Source organism: Delphinus delphis, chromosome 14 (assembly GCF_949987515.2).
Source record: "Delphinus delphis chromosome 14, mDelDel1.2, whole genome shotgun sequence".
Classification (NCBI taxonomy): domain Eukaryota; kingdom Metazoa; phylum Chordata; class Mammalia; order Artiodactyla; family Delphinidae; genus Delphinus; species Delphinus delphis.
Window position 1 is genome coordinate 16,511,344 of NC_082696.1, and position 19,057 is coordinate 16,530,400.

The following is a 19,057-nucleotide window of genomic DNA, read 5'->3' on the forward strand; positions in this document are numbered from 1 at the left end:
ATTTAAAGGTCTCAGATTTTAGTGTTTCTTCCCTCTGTCCTCTAGTCTACTCAGTTATAAAATTCTTGTATAAAGGGCAAGAGCAAGGATTTTAGTGGGCCATTATCTGTGAGTGTAGATTGAAAATGCACAGGTGATGAGGCTCTGGTGTGAACGACGAAGTGACCTGCTGCTTCTCTTCCTTTAACCTATTTGATACCAGCTCACTGATCTGTGGCCATGAGGAAACAATACAGGGGCTTAGTCTTTGCAGAGGCTAAAATATACCAGAAAGCTGGCCAGGCGAGGATGCTCAGCTCCTGTCCCCTGCTTCAGGGGATGAGGAAACTCTTTGGGACAGAGCAACTGTGGAGCTACTTGCCTTCAAGGTTACCATAGAGAAATCTCACAGAAGGTGCCCGAGAGACCACAGAACACAGGGGAAGTTACTGCAGAATCACTCAAATGTTCACTTTGTTGTCTACGTGCCGTGTGGCAGCAGAGACCATTACACTGGAGTGATATGCAAAATATTTAACACCAGTTCCACTCAGGAACTAAATTAGAACAGTTGTTGAGTCCTGGGCCAGAGTCCTGAAGACCCCCTTGCGGTGGTGGGGGGAGGGGGCGGTGAGGGTGTGTGTGTGCGTGTGTGTGTGTGGAAGTGCACCCGGAGGGTGGGAGCCCAGGCAGTGTAGACGCGTCTCGCTGTTTTAACCACTAGTATAGCTGGACTGTGTGAACTGGTATGTGTTGGCTGGCCTGCGTTCTCCCTGGGGCAGCAGCCTCAGAAGTATTTCATATATTGCTATGCCGAACTCAAAGGGGAGAAAAATCTTTACAGGTGGAAAGATCACAGCTAAAGACAAAAGAGCTAACAGTCACTCAATCTTCAAAAATATGTTCTACTTTAATTAATGGGCTTCTAGATCATGGGACGAAGGCCTACAATTCCTGAGAAGTCAGGTATTTAAATGAGGAAAACAGTTGGGAAGTGAAGATGATACATCCTGACAACAGTAGGTAAGTGAGCCCTTGGGGCTAAGATTTTTGTTTGTGGTTTATTTGTATTTAAGAAGAACAAAGATTAAAATGTCCTCTTCTAAGTTATCAGACCTACACTTCTGATGTTGACCCTTGGTGTGCTGGGCTGTGACATCCTGTGAATGGCGTCAATCCCAGATCCCAGGATGGATGAAGTGCGTGGTGTGGCCTCACCCATACTCTTCCCAAGTGCTGGGATAAGAGTGTGTTCTTATCTGACAGCTATGTGTCTCCAAGACCCAGTCAGCCTTTTATCTCATACTGTACATCTCACACCCCCACACCCCCACACACTATACAACAAGATAAAGCCGAAGAAGGGAAATAACAATGAATAACGTAAACCTTTTCTTCAAAGGAGCCTGACTTAGGGTGAGACTCCTCCTTGCACAAAGACCAGAGTTTACTTTGTCCTACAGAGCTAAAAACTGGTCCCAGGAGAACTCTTTAAATTGCCCAGAGTTGAAAGAGCAAAGGAAGGCCCTATTTCAAAAAACGACAATTTAGAGTTTGTTATGCTTCTAGCTATTCCAACCACACTTCTTGCTGCGGAGACACACCTTGAGGTCCATGGTCATGTAAGTACATGCGAGTTTGCCTCTGAATAAGAGTGTTGGGAGACCGAGGCAAAGTCACCATCCCCCAGCGAGTCCCTGGTAGTGGTAGGGCCACCCGATGGAACCAAAGTCAGGGCTCCTGTAGGCAGAACCAGTTCACCGGGGCATCAGCACCTGTCAGTGATGCAGGTGTGGTACGAGGTCCCTGCCTGGCTGCGTGGCACGTGAGGCAGAGGCTTCGTTTGGGAAGCCCTTCCTCTGTGCCTCATTTCTACAAAGCAGAATAATACCTTCCATTTCCCGACAACAAAACAAAACCATAAACGGATTAGTGAAGAGGTATTGTTGAGGCAGCAGTAGATGAAGAACAGGAAAGAAACAAAGTTGAGAAAAACAAATGATGGACTTCTGAAAGTAATGATTTTACAGTGACACTACGGGCAACCCTTATAATCGCTTTGCTGCATTCTCCTTCTTCTGTTTGGACACCACTCCATCTATTAGAGCAAAATCATAATTGCATTCTCAATGTGCTGCTTTATGGACTCTATGCGCCAGGATTTGCTTTTGTCAAATGGAAGTAGGGCCAGAGTTACCTCATCACACTCCCCCAGGGCTCCAACAAACACCTGCCTGTTCACTGGTTCACCCCAGCACCAGGACACGGCCCACGGGAATGCTGCCCATCTCACTTTCCAGAGGGAGACATGGAAGCATCTGGCCTTTAAAACATGGCGAGTTTATGTTTGGCCCTGAAGCTCAAGGTTTTGGTATCTAAATCGCGTGGTTCTAACCTTGCTTTGAAGCCAGGGGAGCTCCCCTTCACTAACAGAAGAGATGATTTCACGCCTTTCTTTCCCGAGTCCTTTTCAAGGTGAGTAAGCCTCAAAACAGAGAAGCACTTGCTTACAGACAGAGTTACCTGGGTCTTTGTAGATACTGAGCACACCCTTGAAGTAATGAGGTAAAAATCTTTCCAGTAGAAGCAGCACATCTTCCAACTCTTCCAGAATCCCCACAAGCAGGAAGTTTTCATTCACGTTCAGCTTTGCTCTTTCAAGGGCCCACTCACCAGGCTCCCTTTATGGATATAAAAATGATTTTGAAATCAAAGATTGGTCTTCGCATTGCAGCAACAACGTGCTGGAAGCTTCTCCCTTCTCCCACCCATCCCCAGTCACATACGTCCAAATCCCACTTTCTCCAGGGCCCAGCGAGCCCCACCTAAACGTCTGTTAAGAGAAAATGGGCCCAGGCAGCTAGGTCTCAATAAACGCTGATTAGAATGGCCTTTTAATAGGAGGACCAAACCGAACCCATAAAGTTAGAAGTTTTGAAATATGAAACTTACTGATTTTGATTACTGTAGAAATCAAAATAGGTGTCAGGTCATGACCACTAATCATCTTATTCTTTTGAGGAATTTAAAAACAAACTTTTTTTTTTTTCCTTCAATTACAGAAGGAAAACAGCCTCATCTTATTTGTAAGGCAGATCTGTGAGCCAACAACACTGATATGAATGTAACGCCTGGCTGGCGTTGACTGTCTAGGGGAATTTGGGCAAGTCAGGATTCTTTTTTGAAAATTTTTAATAATCCTTACTTAGCTCAAATAGTTGTCATCAAGGTGGAACAAGGTGACATTTTGAAAGCATTTTGAAAATCATCACGAGATAAGGCATCAGAAGTCCTCACCCCAAGATTGGGAAATACATAATTTTAAAAGTACTTTAAGGAGTTAGAATCTTGTTTCTTGGAATAAATATCCTCATTTTGACAGAAAGCGAGTCAACTGGCCCCAAACCTTCCCAGGATCTGAAGCCCTGACCGTGAAGCAGAAGGCATTTACTACAGGGGCCAGGGTGGGTGAGGGAGGCCTCCTGAGCTCAGGAGTTTATAATGAAGCAGAAAACTGACACTTCTGGCCCCAGAATTCTGACCGTAAACCAATTGGTTAACTCGGCAAAACGTCAATAATAACAACACACATAATAACGAAGCAGCAGTCACAGTGTAAGCAAAAAGTACGAGTGAGCTGCAACTTGGAAACAGCCGTGTCCCCCCCAACCCCCAGTCTCTTAAGGAACACAACGACCTTCTAATCAATGTCTCCTTTCGGGGAAAGTGCCGCTTCTGGCAGCAGGGTTCATTTTCCACCGAGCAAAGATAATATTCATCGTTACCACCATTTCTCCTGGGGGCCACACATTTGTCTAGTACAACAAATTTCAAGTGTAGCTAGACCAGAATCACCTGGGAGGTGGTCACAGATGCCTGGGCCTCACCTCAGAGACTGTGATCAGGTGAGGGTTCCTAACAAGTACCCCAGGGATGCAGATGCAGGAGGTGGGTGGACCACACTGAGGGCCCTTACTATCTGAATAAGTCACTTTCTAAAGAAGGTCTTGCAACCAAGTAAGGTTGAGGAGGGATCACTAGAAAGTAATTTCTTCTCTTTCTACTAAGTATGCCTCAGGAGAGAGACACTCTGGAATTTTGGGCGCGAGCATCTAGTGTTTCAGACCCAATCAGACACACCACACTGGCAAGGACAGCTGTGGGTGCAGCACAGACACTAGAGGAGCAGGTTGGGCGCACCCCCTGGGCTTCACTATCTCATGGGCTGGGGAGTGACAGGTGTACGTCAAAGGTGAGGAAGAGTTTGGCTGGCATTTCAGTTACACAGCTTTACGGGTGGTTCCCAAGGCCTCTGCCAGACCTTGATTTGTTCATTTCTTTATTTACAGGACATTCAGAATCTCAAATGCCATCTTGAAAGATTAACAGTAAATAGTAACTGAATTCCAGAAGTTAGAGAGACTGGGGACGCAGAAGACGCCCACGCAGTGCCAGTTGGTGGGTTTCCCGTCATTGTTGTCCAAGTGAGCATGTCATGAGCCTGTTTCGGTCCTTACCTGCATCTGGGATGCTGTCCACAAAAGTACGGAATGATGTAAAACAACCTGGGGTTGGAACACTCAGGATAGTTTTCAAGGATACACTCGTTGATGTCCTAGAAGAGAAAACACAGCAGTGGGATGTCTGGCGGTCTCTGCAGGGCTTTGTCTAATGTCACACAGTGTAAGTAAAATTGATACTTTAATGATACGGGAAGGCCTTGAGAAGATGTACAGAACTCATGGATTTCATGAGAAGAAATGAAATCCCTTTTTTGCCTTGCACTAGCCTGCTTCACTGGCCAGGTACACACATGGTCAGAGCATTTCACAGAGTGCTTGGTCTGTTGCGTTAAATGAATTTCTGCATTTCCCAGTGGCCTGAAGTCTCTAACTAGATGACAAGCATCTTGGAGCAGTTCGACTGACTGTGGCTAGCTGTGGCCCCAGCAGTTATGAGAAACTGGGAAGTATACAGTGGACACTTAACAAATATTTGTTGAATGAATTCAGTATGACTTAATTCATTCAGACTTAATCAGAGATCCCTGTACAGCCAGTCCCGTAGAAATGTGTTTCCCTGTGTATCCACACGTCCAACAAATACTTATTAAGTACCTACAATAGTCACATAGAGGGTCTGTAAATTTTGGAGGGGCTGTAAAACCATTTCTAATGTTATATTAGGTTAGGAAGTGGCCGGATGTTTGTATATAGACATTCTCTCACTTTCAAAAGCAACAGTTGTGATTTTCAAATAGAAAATCTGGAATTTCTGCATAGAAAGTTTCTCTTCTATGAGGTTGAGTGCAGTGTCTTTGTCAGCATTACTAGAGCTTACAATGACATGAAAAGAAGGGCTAAAAATCCTCTTTCATCAAGGCAGATTACACTGGATACCCTAGATAAGACATGTCTGGTTCTTAGGTATTTCTAAGGAGAAAAGATAACCCAATTTACAAACAAACCAAACAGCTATGGGATGTTTCTTCAGACACAATACTGGCAAGGCAAATTAAGAGTGGATATAACTCAGCAAACATGGTCCTATGGTCAATGAAGTTTATGAGTCAGTTGAAGCCACTGAATCTAATACAATTAGGGTAAATGGTTAGTTATTAAAAGGTTTTTTTTAGTTCAAGTTGGGAGTTGGAAAATATAACTTAAATATCTATTTTTTTCAACATTTTCTTTTCCCTCTCATGCTTCTTTGGTTTATATACCACTTAAATAAATTACACAATTACAGTAACAAATTCAACCGGAATAAAGAGATTCAGGAACAGACACACTCCAGCTGCGCACCTGAGCCTTGTGTGGGAAGCACAGGTGCACAGTTCGCAGAGAGGAGTATACGAGAAGCACGTGGAATGGTGTACGTCAGCCCATCCAGCCATGCATGAAGTGAAGGCAATAAGAGCACCTCACTGCATATGAAAACCCATTACAAATGCATGATGTTAGACCCCAAATACCTTTCTAAGAAGAAATTGACACAGAGGGATGTATGTATAAGACTATTCATTGCTATAAGATTTATTACAACAAAATACGGCAGAACGTACAGGTCGTTAATGGGGGATTGATTCACAGAGCAGTTATGGCACGTTCCTATGATGAAATACTGGGCACCCAGCAAGGATAAGGAGGAGCTACACGCACTGTCCTGAAAAGTGTCTGTGATGAGTTTTCAGATGAAATAAAGTCAATTATAGGACAATATGAACATGTAGGACAACATAAAAATAAAATGTGTTTACATAAGGACAGAAATATCTGGAAGGGGCTTCCCTGGTGGCGCAGTGGTTGAGAGTCTGCCTGCCGATGCAGGGGACGCGGGTTCGTGCCCTGGTCCGGGAGGATCCCACATGCCGCGGAGCGGCTGGGCCCGTGAGCCATGGCCGCCGAGCCTGCGCGTCCGGAGCCTGTGCTCCGCAACAGGAGAGGCCGTAACAGTGAGAGGCCCGCGTACCGCAAAAAAAAAAAAAAAAAAAAAAAAAAAAAAAAAATCTGTAAGGATAAACACCAAACTGTTAAAATAAGTCATTTATGGTGGTAGATGTAATGGAAGATGGGAATACACTGAACTTTATTTGTTTTTGAAACGTTAGCTTTAATTATAATATATATATTTTAGTTTTAACATCAGAAAAGTTTAAGGAGATCTACACATTGTAAAACAAACTAAAACTTGTATAGAGGGTGATCAGGCTTTGCCATGAGGATGCTCTGACCTCCCTTCCTCCCTCACCCTCCAGGTATCCTCTGGCAGTTGGCTTCCCCCAGAGACCTGAGCCTTAGGTCAGAGTGACCCAGGAACTGGGCTGGGGTCAGAGGGAGGGAGCTAGGAGCTGGGTGGGAAGCAGAGCACAGGAGACTCCGGGCACGGCCAGCGTGGTCAGGAGGGTCTGTCCTCTGAGGTCGAGATTTCACAGCAAATGGCTGAGTAAAATGGTGGTGATTTAGGGGGTGTCCAGAGATCTGCCCCACACACAGTCAGCCCCCCAGAGACCTGCATTAACACGAGGGGCGGGGCAACTGAGCCCACCCAAGCCTCCTGCAGAGACTCTCACAGCGCCTGCGCTTCTCTGAGTTCACTTTACAGCGGCCTTTTAAGAAGAACTTGTGTAATTGTTTGTTTAGGTGGTGACTCCAGGAGAGCCCAGATGCCTGCTCACTGCATCTCCAGTGCTTAGCACCCTTCCTGGAAAAAGCAGAGGTGCAATAAATACTCAGCGACTGAATGAGCAAATGGCAGAAGGAACAAGCCAAGACACACACCCCTGATTCTGTTCCCAGAGATCCTGGCCTGGGGCTCGCAGGAGGGGGCAGAGGGCATCAGTTGGTGGGGAAGGGGAGGGCTGACGACTGCAGGGACCTAGGAAAGACGTTTCTCTATTGGAATCCACAAATAACCTCTCAAGGTCAATTTATGGGAAGACATAAATTCCTAGTTCAAGAATTACTGGTAACAATTCTTCCTTTCTTAGAGCAAGGCATGTCGCAGGAGATTTCAAAGGGTTCCATTTGAGCCCATTAGGTTGATGGATGGTGTTGGCCACAAGCATCTTATGGAAATGCTATAGGAGGACATAAATACAAGATGACTCAGATGTAAGACCAAGCGGAAGCAGGAAACGAGCTGTGAAGACCCACGCACTCAGCTGCCTACGGCTTGGCCACAGTGAACACTCATCTGCTTCCCGGCAGCTCAAGGACGCGGGGCTTCGGGAAGCTGCTCCTGGCCACTCACACAGTCCACTCTTACCGGAACCCAGAACTTCAGTGAATGACCTTTCAGTGTTTTGGGCAACCAAATGTGACAAGTGTCAACACAGCTGTTCCTCCAGTGCTCTGCTCCAGTCCCCCCCAGGGCCATACGGTTTCCCCCCAGAATTAATAGTTTTACTTTTGGCGTTAGGCTTCGCCATCTTGTGTTGTCTTACAATCCCCTTTTTATACTGAAGTTCTCTTTGTCCATATATAGTTTAAAATGATTATGCAATTTCATTTTTTCTTCCCATGCAGTGTTTCTAGGATAAGGTTGTTTTAAACGAAAACCTTAATATTTATTTTAAGACTTGCTCTAAGGTCTTCACGACGGTGATGATTTAGCCAAGCGGGCCCGCTTGCCAGACTGCTTGCCAGTGCTTGATCCACGATTTGCTTATCTGGTCCTTGGATCTTGGCAGCTGCCATGGCACCCCACAAAGTGTCCCCTTGCCCAAGACTAGCCCTCTTGTAAGACTGGGTTTCAACATAAGACCCCACTCTCCCCACATTCTCAATTTATTCGGGAAATGAGATATTCTCTAGGAGCGAACATTCCAGATAACTGAGTCCTTTTAATTGCCAAAACTACAAAAAAAAAAAAAAGAGGCCAATTTTGGTTGAAATTTATTCTAAACTGTGCTATTTTTAAAAGCATACACTTACACCCTCTAGGTTTTCTTAGTGGCTTCACCTTCTTCCACTTTGATCGGACAGCAAAATCACGTTCAATTGATTTTCTCCCGTAACATTTTCACTGGATAGACTGTGATGAATAACACGCACCTGTCAAATGCCAAAGGGCCCTCAGTGCCCAAAGGAAACCCCAGTCACTACAGCCAGATCCCTGGGGGTCACTCCCGAGTCCTCTCTCACCGTCACTGTTCACATCACTCAGTGGCCCGACCCTGCAACCTGACCCCTAAATGGTTTTCTAACCTGCCTTCCGGCATCCATTCCACACCTCAGGCCCTGCTCAGCTCCTTCGCAGCTGGTTAGTATCTCTTCCTTTCATCTCTTCTCCCTGAACACATTCTACACAAAGTTGCTGCAGTAACTTAGCTGAAATGCAAATTCATCCACTTCACCCCTCTGTTCAAAAGCTTTGAAGACTCTTAGTGACAGTGCAGTGGCAATAAGGATCAAGTCGGGCACCTGTTAAGAAATGCTAATTCCCGGACCCCACCTTGATTTAACGGAGAGCTTGATTTAACAGGCTTTTCTGGGGACAAGGCTAGAAATCTGCATTTTATTTATTTATTTATTTTAACATCTCTATTTGAGTATAACTGCTTTACAATGGTGTGTTAGTTTCTGCTTTATAACAAAGAAAATCAGGTATACATATACATATGTTCCCATATCTCTTCCTTCTTGCGTCTCCCTCCCTCCCACCTGTCTAGGTGGTCACAAAGCACCGAGCTGATCTCCCTGTGCTATGCGGCTGCTTCCCACTAGCTATCTACCTTACGTTTGGTAGTGTATATATGTCCGTGCCACTCTCTCACTTTGTCCCAGCTTACCCTTCCCCCTCCCCGTATCCTCAAGTCCATTCTCTAGTAGGTCTGTGTCTTTATTCCCATCTTGCCCCTAGGTTCTTCATGACCTTTTTTTTGTTAGTCTTTTAGATTCCATATATATGTGTTAGCATACGGTATTTGTTTTTCTCTTTCTGACTTACTTCACTCTGTATGACAGACTCTAGGTCCATCCTGCATTTTAAAGAGGAGCCTTGGTGATTTTGAGAACCTGGTTGCCCTTCATGGGCCTCAACACTGGGCCAGAAGGTAATTCCATGCCTGGCTCATCTGGGTCCCTTGCCTGGAATTTCCTTCTGCCTCCTCCCCTGGTCCCATAGCGGGCCTACGTTTTGGCGGAATTCCTGGCAGGACGAGTGTTCGTATATATGCCAGTCCACCTGTAGCGAAAGGAAGGCTCCAGAAGCTGGAGAAGAATTCAGGATCTGACAGCAAGTTCAAGGTCACTCCTGGTGAGCCTTCTGGGTAGACAAAGCACACACAACCTACACTGTGTGCTTTGCAGCATCCTAAGCATCTACAGTCCCATTTAAAAAAATCCTCTCACCTCTTACCAAGCTGAGAGTGGTCCTGGGACTCTGTTCTTCTAGTAAGACAAAATAAGCGAAGTCTCTAGTATATTTCTCACTCATTCCACGATCTTTCGTCGTCAAGCCCCCTCCAATCCCATGGCTGATCCTGGGCCCAGAAAGGAGGGGTTTAAGGAGTTCCAGTAAAAGGAAAAGTTGAGCTACACCTACGGTCCATGGTGAGCTGAGGGCTGTGCCGGATGGGCAGGGCTCCAGCACCCCCCAGCCCTACCAAAACCGGAAGAGCTATGCTTTGCCTGGGTTTATGTATTGGGTTCCGCATAAGATTTCAGCTGATAACAAGGCTCTAAATCTGAAAATCATTGCTTCAGGCCAGCACGCAGAGGCTCAGGGTATTGGAACAGCTAGCATGACCCCCATCACACCGCCCCTCCCTTTGCCCTATATAAGCAGGTGATTCTGATTGTAGGGCCCGGGAAGTCGGATCTTACTAGCTGGGTCATGACTGTTTGGGTCCTATGATTAAAGAGCACCTTGTGGAAAAAACCAAAACTATGAGAAAACATTTTTCCTCTTCCTCTCCTTCCTGGGGTCCAGGCTGCTGAGAGTTCTATTCTTCCCCCTATCTCACCCTTTAAGGAAAGAGGGGATACCAAGCCCATGCTAGCAAGGGGAAGAGTAGGTTTCTTATGTGCACAATAGTGTTAAACACTATAGAGTCTCTATATTCTAAATGTCAAAAATATCTTTAAAAATGCATGGCATCTTTTATTGAAGAGAAATTTAATTTATTATAATTTTGGTGTATAGTGTCAATCCCTTGATTATTTTAGTTTTCATTATCATCTGTGAATGAATAGAGGCCCTTTGAACCTATGACAAGCTGGGCACGAACGTGGGCTTCAGGAAGGCATACTGTACACAGGTGGGGTGCTGGGCAGACTTCCCGAATTCAACTCTCTGAACGTTTTGAAAGCCACACCTGCTGGGCCGATGCTGTTCCAGGCTCCTGGGCAGGAAGGGCTGCCAAGTATGCAGAATTCTGCCAGATTGTGCAGTTATTTTATTAGGCAAATAAATGTCTACAGATTCTAGTGCAAAACCACTGGGCCCAACCCAGTTTTGTACAAACATTTTCAAAAGTAAAAGTGGAATACATTATCAGTCACTCCTTTTCATAATTATAGTTTTTTTGGCTAACGATCATTTCCCTTCCTTCTACATATAATGTCTGGAATATTTGCACAAAGAATATCTTTAAGCGGAGGTTAGCCCCAGTGGGAGTTACTTAAGAAACCACTGGATACCCTAACTTTTATACAAGTGGGACACTTTAAGAAAGTCCATCTCGACAAAAAATTTCAGGCATAAATTTTATAGAATCATAAATTATGAGAACTGAATTCAGTGACTAGCTGAAGGAAGACTCAGGAAGAAGAGGTAGAGGAGGGCTATCAATCCTTTAGTGCTCTTTATTAGAAATGAAACACATGATAAACTTCACCTGGGATTCTAATTTTAAACTTTCAGCTAGAATTTTCTCATAAAGTTTACATCTATGATGCCACAATATGGTCAAATGCAATCTGATTTCAGAGATTCTTAATTTGGAGTAGCTCAAAATCGGTTGCTTGTTGTGTTTAAATAAATCAAGCTGAAATCTTCAACAGACCAATGCCAAGGTTCTTTAATTATCTTATGAATTAAGGCATCTACTGTACATAAGACATCATGGTAAGCAGCCTGGCCTCAAGTAGCTGACAAATAATTGTGCCTGTCTCCCTTTACTTGTAGTTTACAAAATGTAACTTTACTAACATTTATATAGAATATATTCTTGGTAGTGGTTCCCTTTATTTGTATGTGGTTCCCTTTTTATTAATGCTCTTACCTTATATTAATATTTGTCTTATAAACTTTTTTTTAGCATTTAAATGGTGACCTTTTCTCATCCCTTTACTTCCAGTCTCTATTTTCAACAGATGACTCCCTCCCCCTGTTTAATAGATGAATGTAATCATTTATCTTATTATGATTATTGATATATTTGGATTTATTTTTGCATCTTTCTTTGTGTTTTGTTTGCTATTCTTTTCCTCTTTTTTTTTCTTTTCCGTTCGTTTTTAAAGTTTTTGATAATACCACCTGCCTTTCTTCTTCTGCTTTAGAATCTAAAGATTTTCTTTCTACTATTTTCACAATTACCCTTACATTTTTTAACGTTCTAAGATTTTTTTCCCCCAGATATGTGGTTCTGACAGCTTAAAAAATACAAACGATAACAATGCAGTTTAAAATACTCTCATTACTTGAGAAGTACTGAGGAGAGGTGCAGAATTTTAAGAAATCATTCATAAATGGTCAGAAAGGTGAGTTGATGGAAGAGTCATTTAAAAATGTTTAACGTTCAAACTTGATTAATTTTTTTCTAGTAAAGTCTGAAGTAATTTGGTCTTTCTATATTTCTCCTGAATCTGGAAAGATCTTAGCACTTTTAATTATCCATTAAACACTGCCCATCCCATCTTATCAATGTTGTCTAAATCTAATCCTTTTTTAACACAAAACACTCTTCGCACTTAGTATTTAACTCATTCTACCCACAGGTGTTAATCAATGGCTATATTCACTGTTGCATCTTGTGTCCTGCACCTTCCTTACTTCTCCTCATAATCCATCTTTTAATGATCCTTTTAGTGAAGTCGTTAAGTGGTTAACTCTTTCTATGTCTGAAAAAGTCTATAGGGTGATTGTGTAGCTGGATATAAAATCCTAGGTTGATGGTTATTTTCCCTCAGCACTGTGAAGATATTACTCTGCTGTCATCTGGTATCTACTGTTGCTGATGGGAAATCTGCTATCAGCCTAATTATGCTTCCTTCACTGGTCATCTGCTTTTCTTCCTTTTCCTTGATATCCTGCAGTTTTACTCTAAAATATTTGAATGTAAATTTAACTTTGTTTATTCTGTTCATAGGCTGTGGCTTTGTTCTACTACCCCTCTAGGTCTGCCCTTTAAAAGCCATAGTCCCAGTGATGGGTCAGCAGTCGTTTTGTCTGGCTTTCTTTGCTTGGCTGTGAGGGAAGTGTGGCTCCCCACCTGAGGCCCTGAAAGCACAGATGCTGGCCCCCATCTTGACAGAGAACCCAATGCCTGGCTGCCGCTGCCCCATTCTGGACCGGAGCTCAGCTGGCCTGTGATTTCACCACTGCTCATCACTCTGGTATTGTTCCAGGCATGGGGACCCTCTTTGGATTTCCTTTTTAAATATTCTATCTATCACTGCTACGCGTTTGGGGCCAAGGGAGAGTGAAATCTCTATACCATCTCGCTTGGGGGTCCTGTATGGGCTGTTCATGCTTTTTTTCCTTCAGGGAGTTCTATTGGAAAGAATATGGAGTGCAGAAATGTGTGTGATAGATGTGGGGAGTGCACCTTGCTGAGTCAGAGGAAAGATGCTTGGTAAAATGTCAAGTCCATGCCAAAGCAAGGTCACGTGTTTATTGAAATGTGATCATTTCTGCTTCAAGAGGATGTCAGAGGCCAAAGCACAGTTTAAGCCGGACCTCGAACAGTAGGATTCCTGAGGATTCTTCTTACAGACCCTGCAAGATATTAATATATTGTAGCAGAGACTTTATTATAATGGTGTTGCTTTGAATCTTTTAATTGCTTCAAGTGTGTCGCCGAAAGTTCCAATATGTGAAGTATATCACGAACACAAAAATGGCATAATCTTCATTCTACATTTTCTTTATTAGTATTATGTAGACTCTAAACTTCTGGAAGGAAAGCTTCCTGTCTCCTCTCTGTATGATGGTACCCACCCAGGGCCAGGCAGGTGCTCTTTTATAGCTCATAAAAGTAGCCTTTGAAGATGATGAGATTTTAATTTGAATTGTGCTATGCCTAGCAAATCACCATGGGAATCTGGTAGAAGCTTTCAGAAGACACTGCTGTTTTTCAATAAACAACATCATAAAAAATTCAGCAGCAGAGTGAAATGCAGAATGAAAGTACTGGTGCATTTTAATCAGAAAATGCTTAAATGATATTGTGGATGAAGATATATCATTATGGATATATTTTTTTAGTAGACATCTGGAGGACTGAAATGTCATTAAATGACCTCTAACCCACTCCCTGCTAGAAAAAGTACATTCCAGATTTGGTCTCCACTTAGAGGAATAATGACTTTGGGGCTTTGTGATTCTAGTCTCCAAGGCCCAGAAAAGCCATGTGGCTGGACCTCTGCCACCAGCAGCTCTGCCGTGAGCTCTGAAAGCGCTATCTTGGTTAACCAGCCCACTGTGGGCAATTCTGCCCTGTGCATTCGGCCCAGCACATAGATGGCAGCAATCTTTGCAAAAGGGGGCTATGCTGATTCTATTTGGAAGCATAGAGTCAGTAGGACTCTCTGTCCTTCTAGCACGACTAATGTTGAGATGCTGATCAAGCCCTTAAAATAAGCAGGAGGACAGGTTTATGGAGAGATCCACCGCCCTCTCTCCTACCTAGTCACATAGAAAAATAGGTCACCACTCTGTGGGCTTGCTGTGGGGTGGTAGTATGATATCATTCGAGTGGATTGCCAGTGGCTCCTATGCGCCTACAGTTTTCCCACTCTAGATCTTAATAAAACCATGGAAATACATTTTAACTTGCCTGCTTTCCGTGCAACACCAGAAAGAAAAGATGCCGGTAAAACCTAGGCCAGAGATCAGAAGGACCACTGCAGATGTCACTTCAAAGCTGAATTATGAACTGGAAAGAAATGCATCACTCACCTCGTATCTGTTCATTTCACCTGTTAAGAGAAGCCTCAGGAGTAGGCTAAGTCCCCACACAGTTCAGTATTTCCTGGAGGTGGTACTAGGCAGACAAATCAGGCTCCAACAGAGCTTCTCCACCGACCTGAGACTTTGTGAGTGTAAGAATGGCAGGAATTCCTGGGAAACCAAGTACGTTCTTCAAGGGTTTTTACACCATAAAAATTATTTATGGCTCCTTTGGGCCACACAAGTTTCTAAAAGCCACAGAAACTGTCTTAACCTCATAGAATTTTGATGATTTTGCCTTCCCAGCTGAAGAGGTTTAGAATTCCCTTCTCTTTCTTTCACATCCAATAGTCTAATAGTTTTGGCCTAAGAGGCCAAATCTAACCACAAAAGTCACACTTTCAACTTCTGGTTATCCAGGGCATAAACAACATGTCTGTAGATCTTTGAAGGCTCACAGCCTCTCTCCTTTCTGTGGCCCTGTAGTCCCAACTCAGAAGGTCATACAGAATCCACAACAGGTTTAATAAAGAGAAATTGAAACTAAAGAGGCAGAATGATTATTTTAGATGAACTGGGAATTGCAGTTTCTTAAGACGGTGTAATCATGAGTGACTAAGAATTGACTGGGTGAGAGAACTATAGGAGTGAATAGGCAGTTTTGTTTTTGAATGCATTGATTAAGGGCTATCAAGGATTCAGCAACATTGGATAAAGCAGTCGTGGAAATACAAGGGCTTGACAGTTCAGCTCACGCCTAGAAGGAAAGCTATGCAGTGAGAAATGCAAGGAAAGCAGGGTGAAAACTAAAAGAGCTTAGTAGTGGGGTCCGGAAGGAGAGCTGTGGTTTATAGAGAGCATGATTCCCTTCGTGAAAAGACTTACTAGGACCACAGTGAAACCCTTGACTGACGAAGTGGTGAACAGCCACCTGGTGGGTTATCTGTGGCAAATTTAAAAGCGCAGGCTGGCTTCCTACTCTCGGGATATTTTCAAATCACCAACTTCCCTCTCCACCCTTAAGTCAAAGAATAAGAATTCATTTCAATATTAGCCCAAGAAAAACACAATCAGAGGAGGTCACAATGCTAGAATACCGTTATTAATTCCAAGACTAAATACAGTTGATTTCAAAGCTTTCACCAGAAGAGTGGAAAATTTCCCCAGGGGGTTATGATTGGTTTCACTCTTTCGGTAACCATACTGTAAATTCTTTGCTTCTTCACTTTTAGCACTAAGGGCTAGAGAGTTTCTCAAAGTACAATAAGCCTAAGGATGCTGCTTTGATTTAAGAAGCAGAGAAAAGGAAGGGAGTTATTGATATGAAACGATTACCGTTTTTCAAAAAGAGTAACCAACATTTTAGAAAGTCCCATTAGAGAACCCTCGGTAGTCCTAGACTATTAGGGAGACAGTGCCCAAGACCTTCCTGTCTGCAGCCCACGACCGTTCTCCTTTAGAGAGAGTCAGGATTTAGCAGGAGGTATGTGCCGCTCAGTCCTATAGAAGGTGGAGGAGAAAATCATTCTCCTTATTCTACATTCTTGCTCTGGACTTGTTAGGTCTAAATCTATCTCATTGATAGTCAGAATTTGGGGATTTAAGATGTCAACTGACATGCAAACAAATGCATTAAAAAACAAATGTCATCCCTAGCTGTTTCTCCTTGCCAGTAAAGACTGAGGGAAGCAGGTGGTTATTAACTTGGAGTACAGAGTACAGACACTCCCCCACCCTCGCAAAGGGGTCTGGGGCTATAACTGTATTTCAGTATGATTTGTTTTGCATTTAAAAACATTATTCTGAGAGGTCCGTCGGCTTCACTAGACTGCTAAAGCAGTTCATGACATGAAGGAGGTGAAGACCCTCCGTACTGGATATGGACAGCAGGCATATGTCTCTGCCGTAAGATGTATTTCCTAACTTGTACTACAGCACTGGCCCATCCAAAACTGTCAACAGAAGATTATTTTTTACCAAGATTTAAAAAATTCCATTTCAAAGAGTTGGAGAGCAAACTACAACAACCACCAACAAATATTTTTATGCAAATAGAGTCTCCTTGGTGGTTTCAAGTGCTTAAAAGAATTTCTGTACTTGACACTTAATCTAGCACAGTGGTTCTCGAAGTGTGGTCCACAGATTGCTGGCGGGACTTGAGACCCTTTTAGGGGTCCACAAGATCAAAACTATTTTCATAATCATACTAAGGTGTTATTTGCATTTTTGATGGTGTCAACATCGGCACTGATGGTGCAAAACGGTGGTGATAAGTGGTTGGCTCATTAGCGTGAATCAAGACAGTGGACCAGGGGCTTCCCTGGTGGTGCAGAGGTTAAGAATCCGCCTGCCAATGCAGGGGACACAGGTTTGAGCCCTGGTATGGGAAGATCCCACATGCCACGGAGCAACTAAGCCCGTGCGCCGCAACTACTGAGCCTGCGCTCTAGAGCCGGTGAGCCACAACTACTGAGCCCACGTGCCACAACTACTGAGCTCACGTGCCACAACTACTGAAGTCCGTGCGCCTAAAGCCCGTGCTCCACAGGAGAAGCCACCGCAATGAGAAGCCTGTACACCGCAACAAAGAGTAGGTCCCGCTCGCCGCAACTAAAGCCCACGTGTATCAACGAAGACCCATCGCAGCCAAAAATTAATTAATTAATTAATTAAAAAAAGAAAAGACAGTGGACCAGACTTGACTAGATATCATGGTACTCTTCACCACTGCACACACTTCAAAAAAATTTTTAACTTAAGAATGTCTTTGAAGGAGCAGTAAAAACTATCAGTTGTGCTCAGTTCCAGCCCTTTCAACTCTGTGAGGAGATAAGGGAAGATTGCATAAAGCGCTTCTGCTACTGACCTCTCAGCAGTCTGGTGGAGTCTAAGGACCCACTTCTCAGATCAACGTGCTTGAATGTGTAAAATAAAACATATGATAGTAGAAAGAAAACCAAATATATTGAATTATTTATCAAAATACTAAAATGTTGGGTAAGTAATATATGTGCTTGTTAAAATATTAAATAACAAGATTTCTCAGTGGGTCTAATATCTACCATCATATCAATCCAGGTATTATGGTAATGTGAATGGTTACTTAAAGAGATCTCCAATAAGAGTAATTGATATAAAACAGAAATGAATTCTATTGGTGACATTATAGGTATTGTGAATACTGCTATAGTTTGTTGCCTATATTCAAAAATGAAGGAAATGCTAAGTTAGTGAAAATAATGACGTATTTTTTTCCTCTATTGGAGTTCATAGACTCTCCTGGACTTTATCCATGGACAATTATCACCACCTGACTACTGCCTATTATTTGTCTATCTATTTGTTTACTATCTGTTTCGCCTCACTAGGGTATCAGCTCCAAGAGAGGTGGGACTTTGGGTTGTTCAGAGCGGTCCCAGGGCTTTGAAGGGTGCCCGGCCCGGAGCAGATATTCAGCCAGCATTTCTCAAGTGAATGAGGAAGTACCATCAGTTCCAGGCCCTACTCAATAAACTTGGCCCATTCTCCTCTTTCCACTTCTAGGTCAGACTCCTAAAAGAACATCACTGCAGATTTCAAATTTACACCTCTTATAAATATTGTGGTTCACAGCCAGTCTCATTATTTGATCCAAACTGTTTTAGAAAGAAGTTGGTGCTTTAAAAGAACTTCTCAATCACTGGATACAGAGCCTCCTAGCACTGTTCTCTGGGGGTCTGGGGGTGATCAGCGCCTACTACTGTTCCCTACTGGTTTTCACAGAGAAAAGGCAAATGACTGAAACACAAGAATTTTCTGCAAAAGCCCCAAAGTAAAGCTTCTGTGCGCTAAGATGGAAAATATGAATCTGAAAGTCTGTATATCTGGGATTATAATTTTATCCATGAGAACACCCTGGTGTCATGTGAACGAGGTCAGACAGGTAAATAGAGAAGTAGCATCCAGTTAACTTGTCCCTGAATGTTTTCTTTGGCTTCTCAATCTTAATGCACTAATTTGCTTAACTATTCAAATTCCAAAGCAAGAAAGATCTCCTTGGTGTCAAAGCTTAGCCTTGCTCCTCCAATATTTTTATTATAAAATCAACCCATGGGATTCCCTGGTGGCGCAGTGGTTGAGAGTCCGCCTGCCAATGCAGGGGACACGGGTTCATGCGCCCGTCCGGGAAGATCCCACATGCAACGGAGCGGCTGGGCCCGTGAGTCATGGCCGCTGAGCCTGCGCGTACGGAGCCTGTTGCTCCGCAACGGGAGAGTCCACAACAGTGAGAGGGCCGCGTACCGCAAAAAAAAAAAAAAAAAAAAAAAAAAAAGCAACCCATGTTTATTATAGAATATACAGTTAAGCGAAAAAAGGAAAATAAAAAGCAACCATAAATCTGCCACACAAATATAAATATTTTAAAATACAAGATATAAGGAATTAAAATATAATAGATAAAAAGAAAAATATTTTGGTGTAT

The 19,057-nt window shown here is 43.3% G+C and overlaps 1 protein-coding gene across 2 annotated transcripts in view; it reads right to left on the reverse strand.

Annotated features, from left to right (window-relative positions):
* Positions 1-19,057, reverse strand: part of UST (uronyl 2-sulfotransferase) — a 300,447-nt gene that overhangs the window by 69,893 nt on the left and 211,497 nt on the right. For both annotated transcript variants that reach the window (XM_060029824.2, XM_060029823.2), the window contains exons 6-7: positions 4,497-4,594; positions 2,503-2,660 (exon numbers count right to left, since the gene is read on the reverse strand). In XM_060029824.2, the coding sequence (XP_059885807.1) occupies positions 2,503-2,660; positions 4,497-4,594 (256 nt within the window). The remainder of the gene's footprint in view (positions 1-2,502; positions 2,661-4,496; positions 4,595-19,057) is intronic.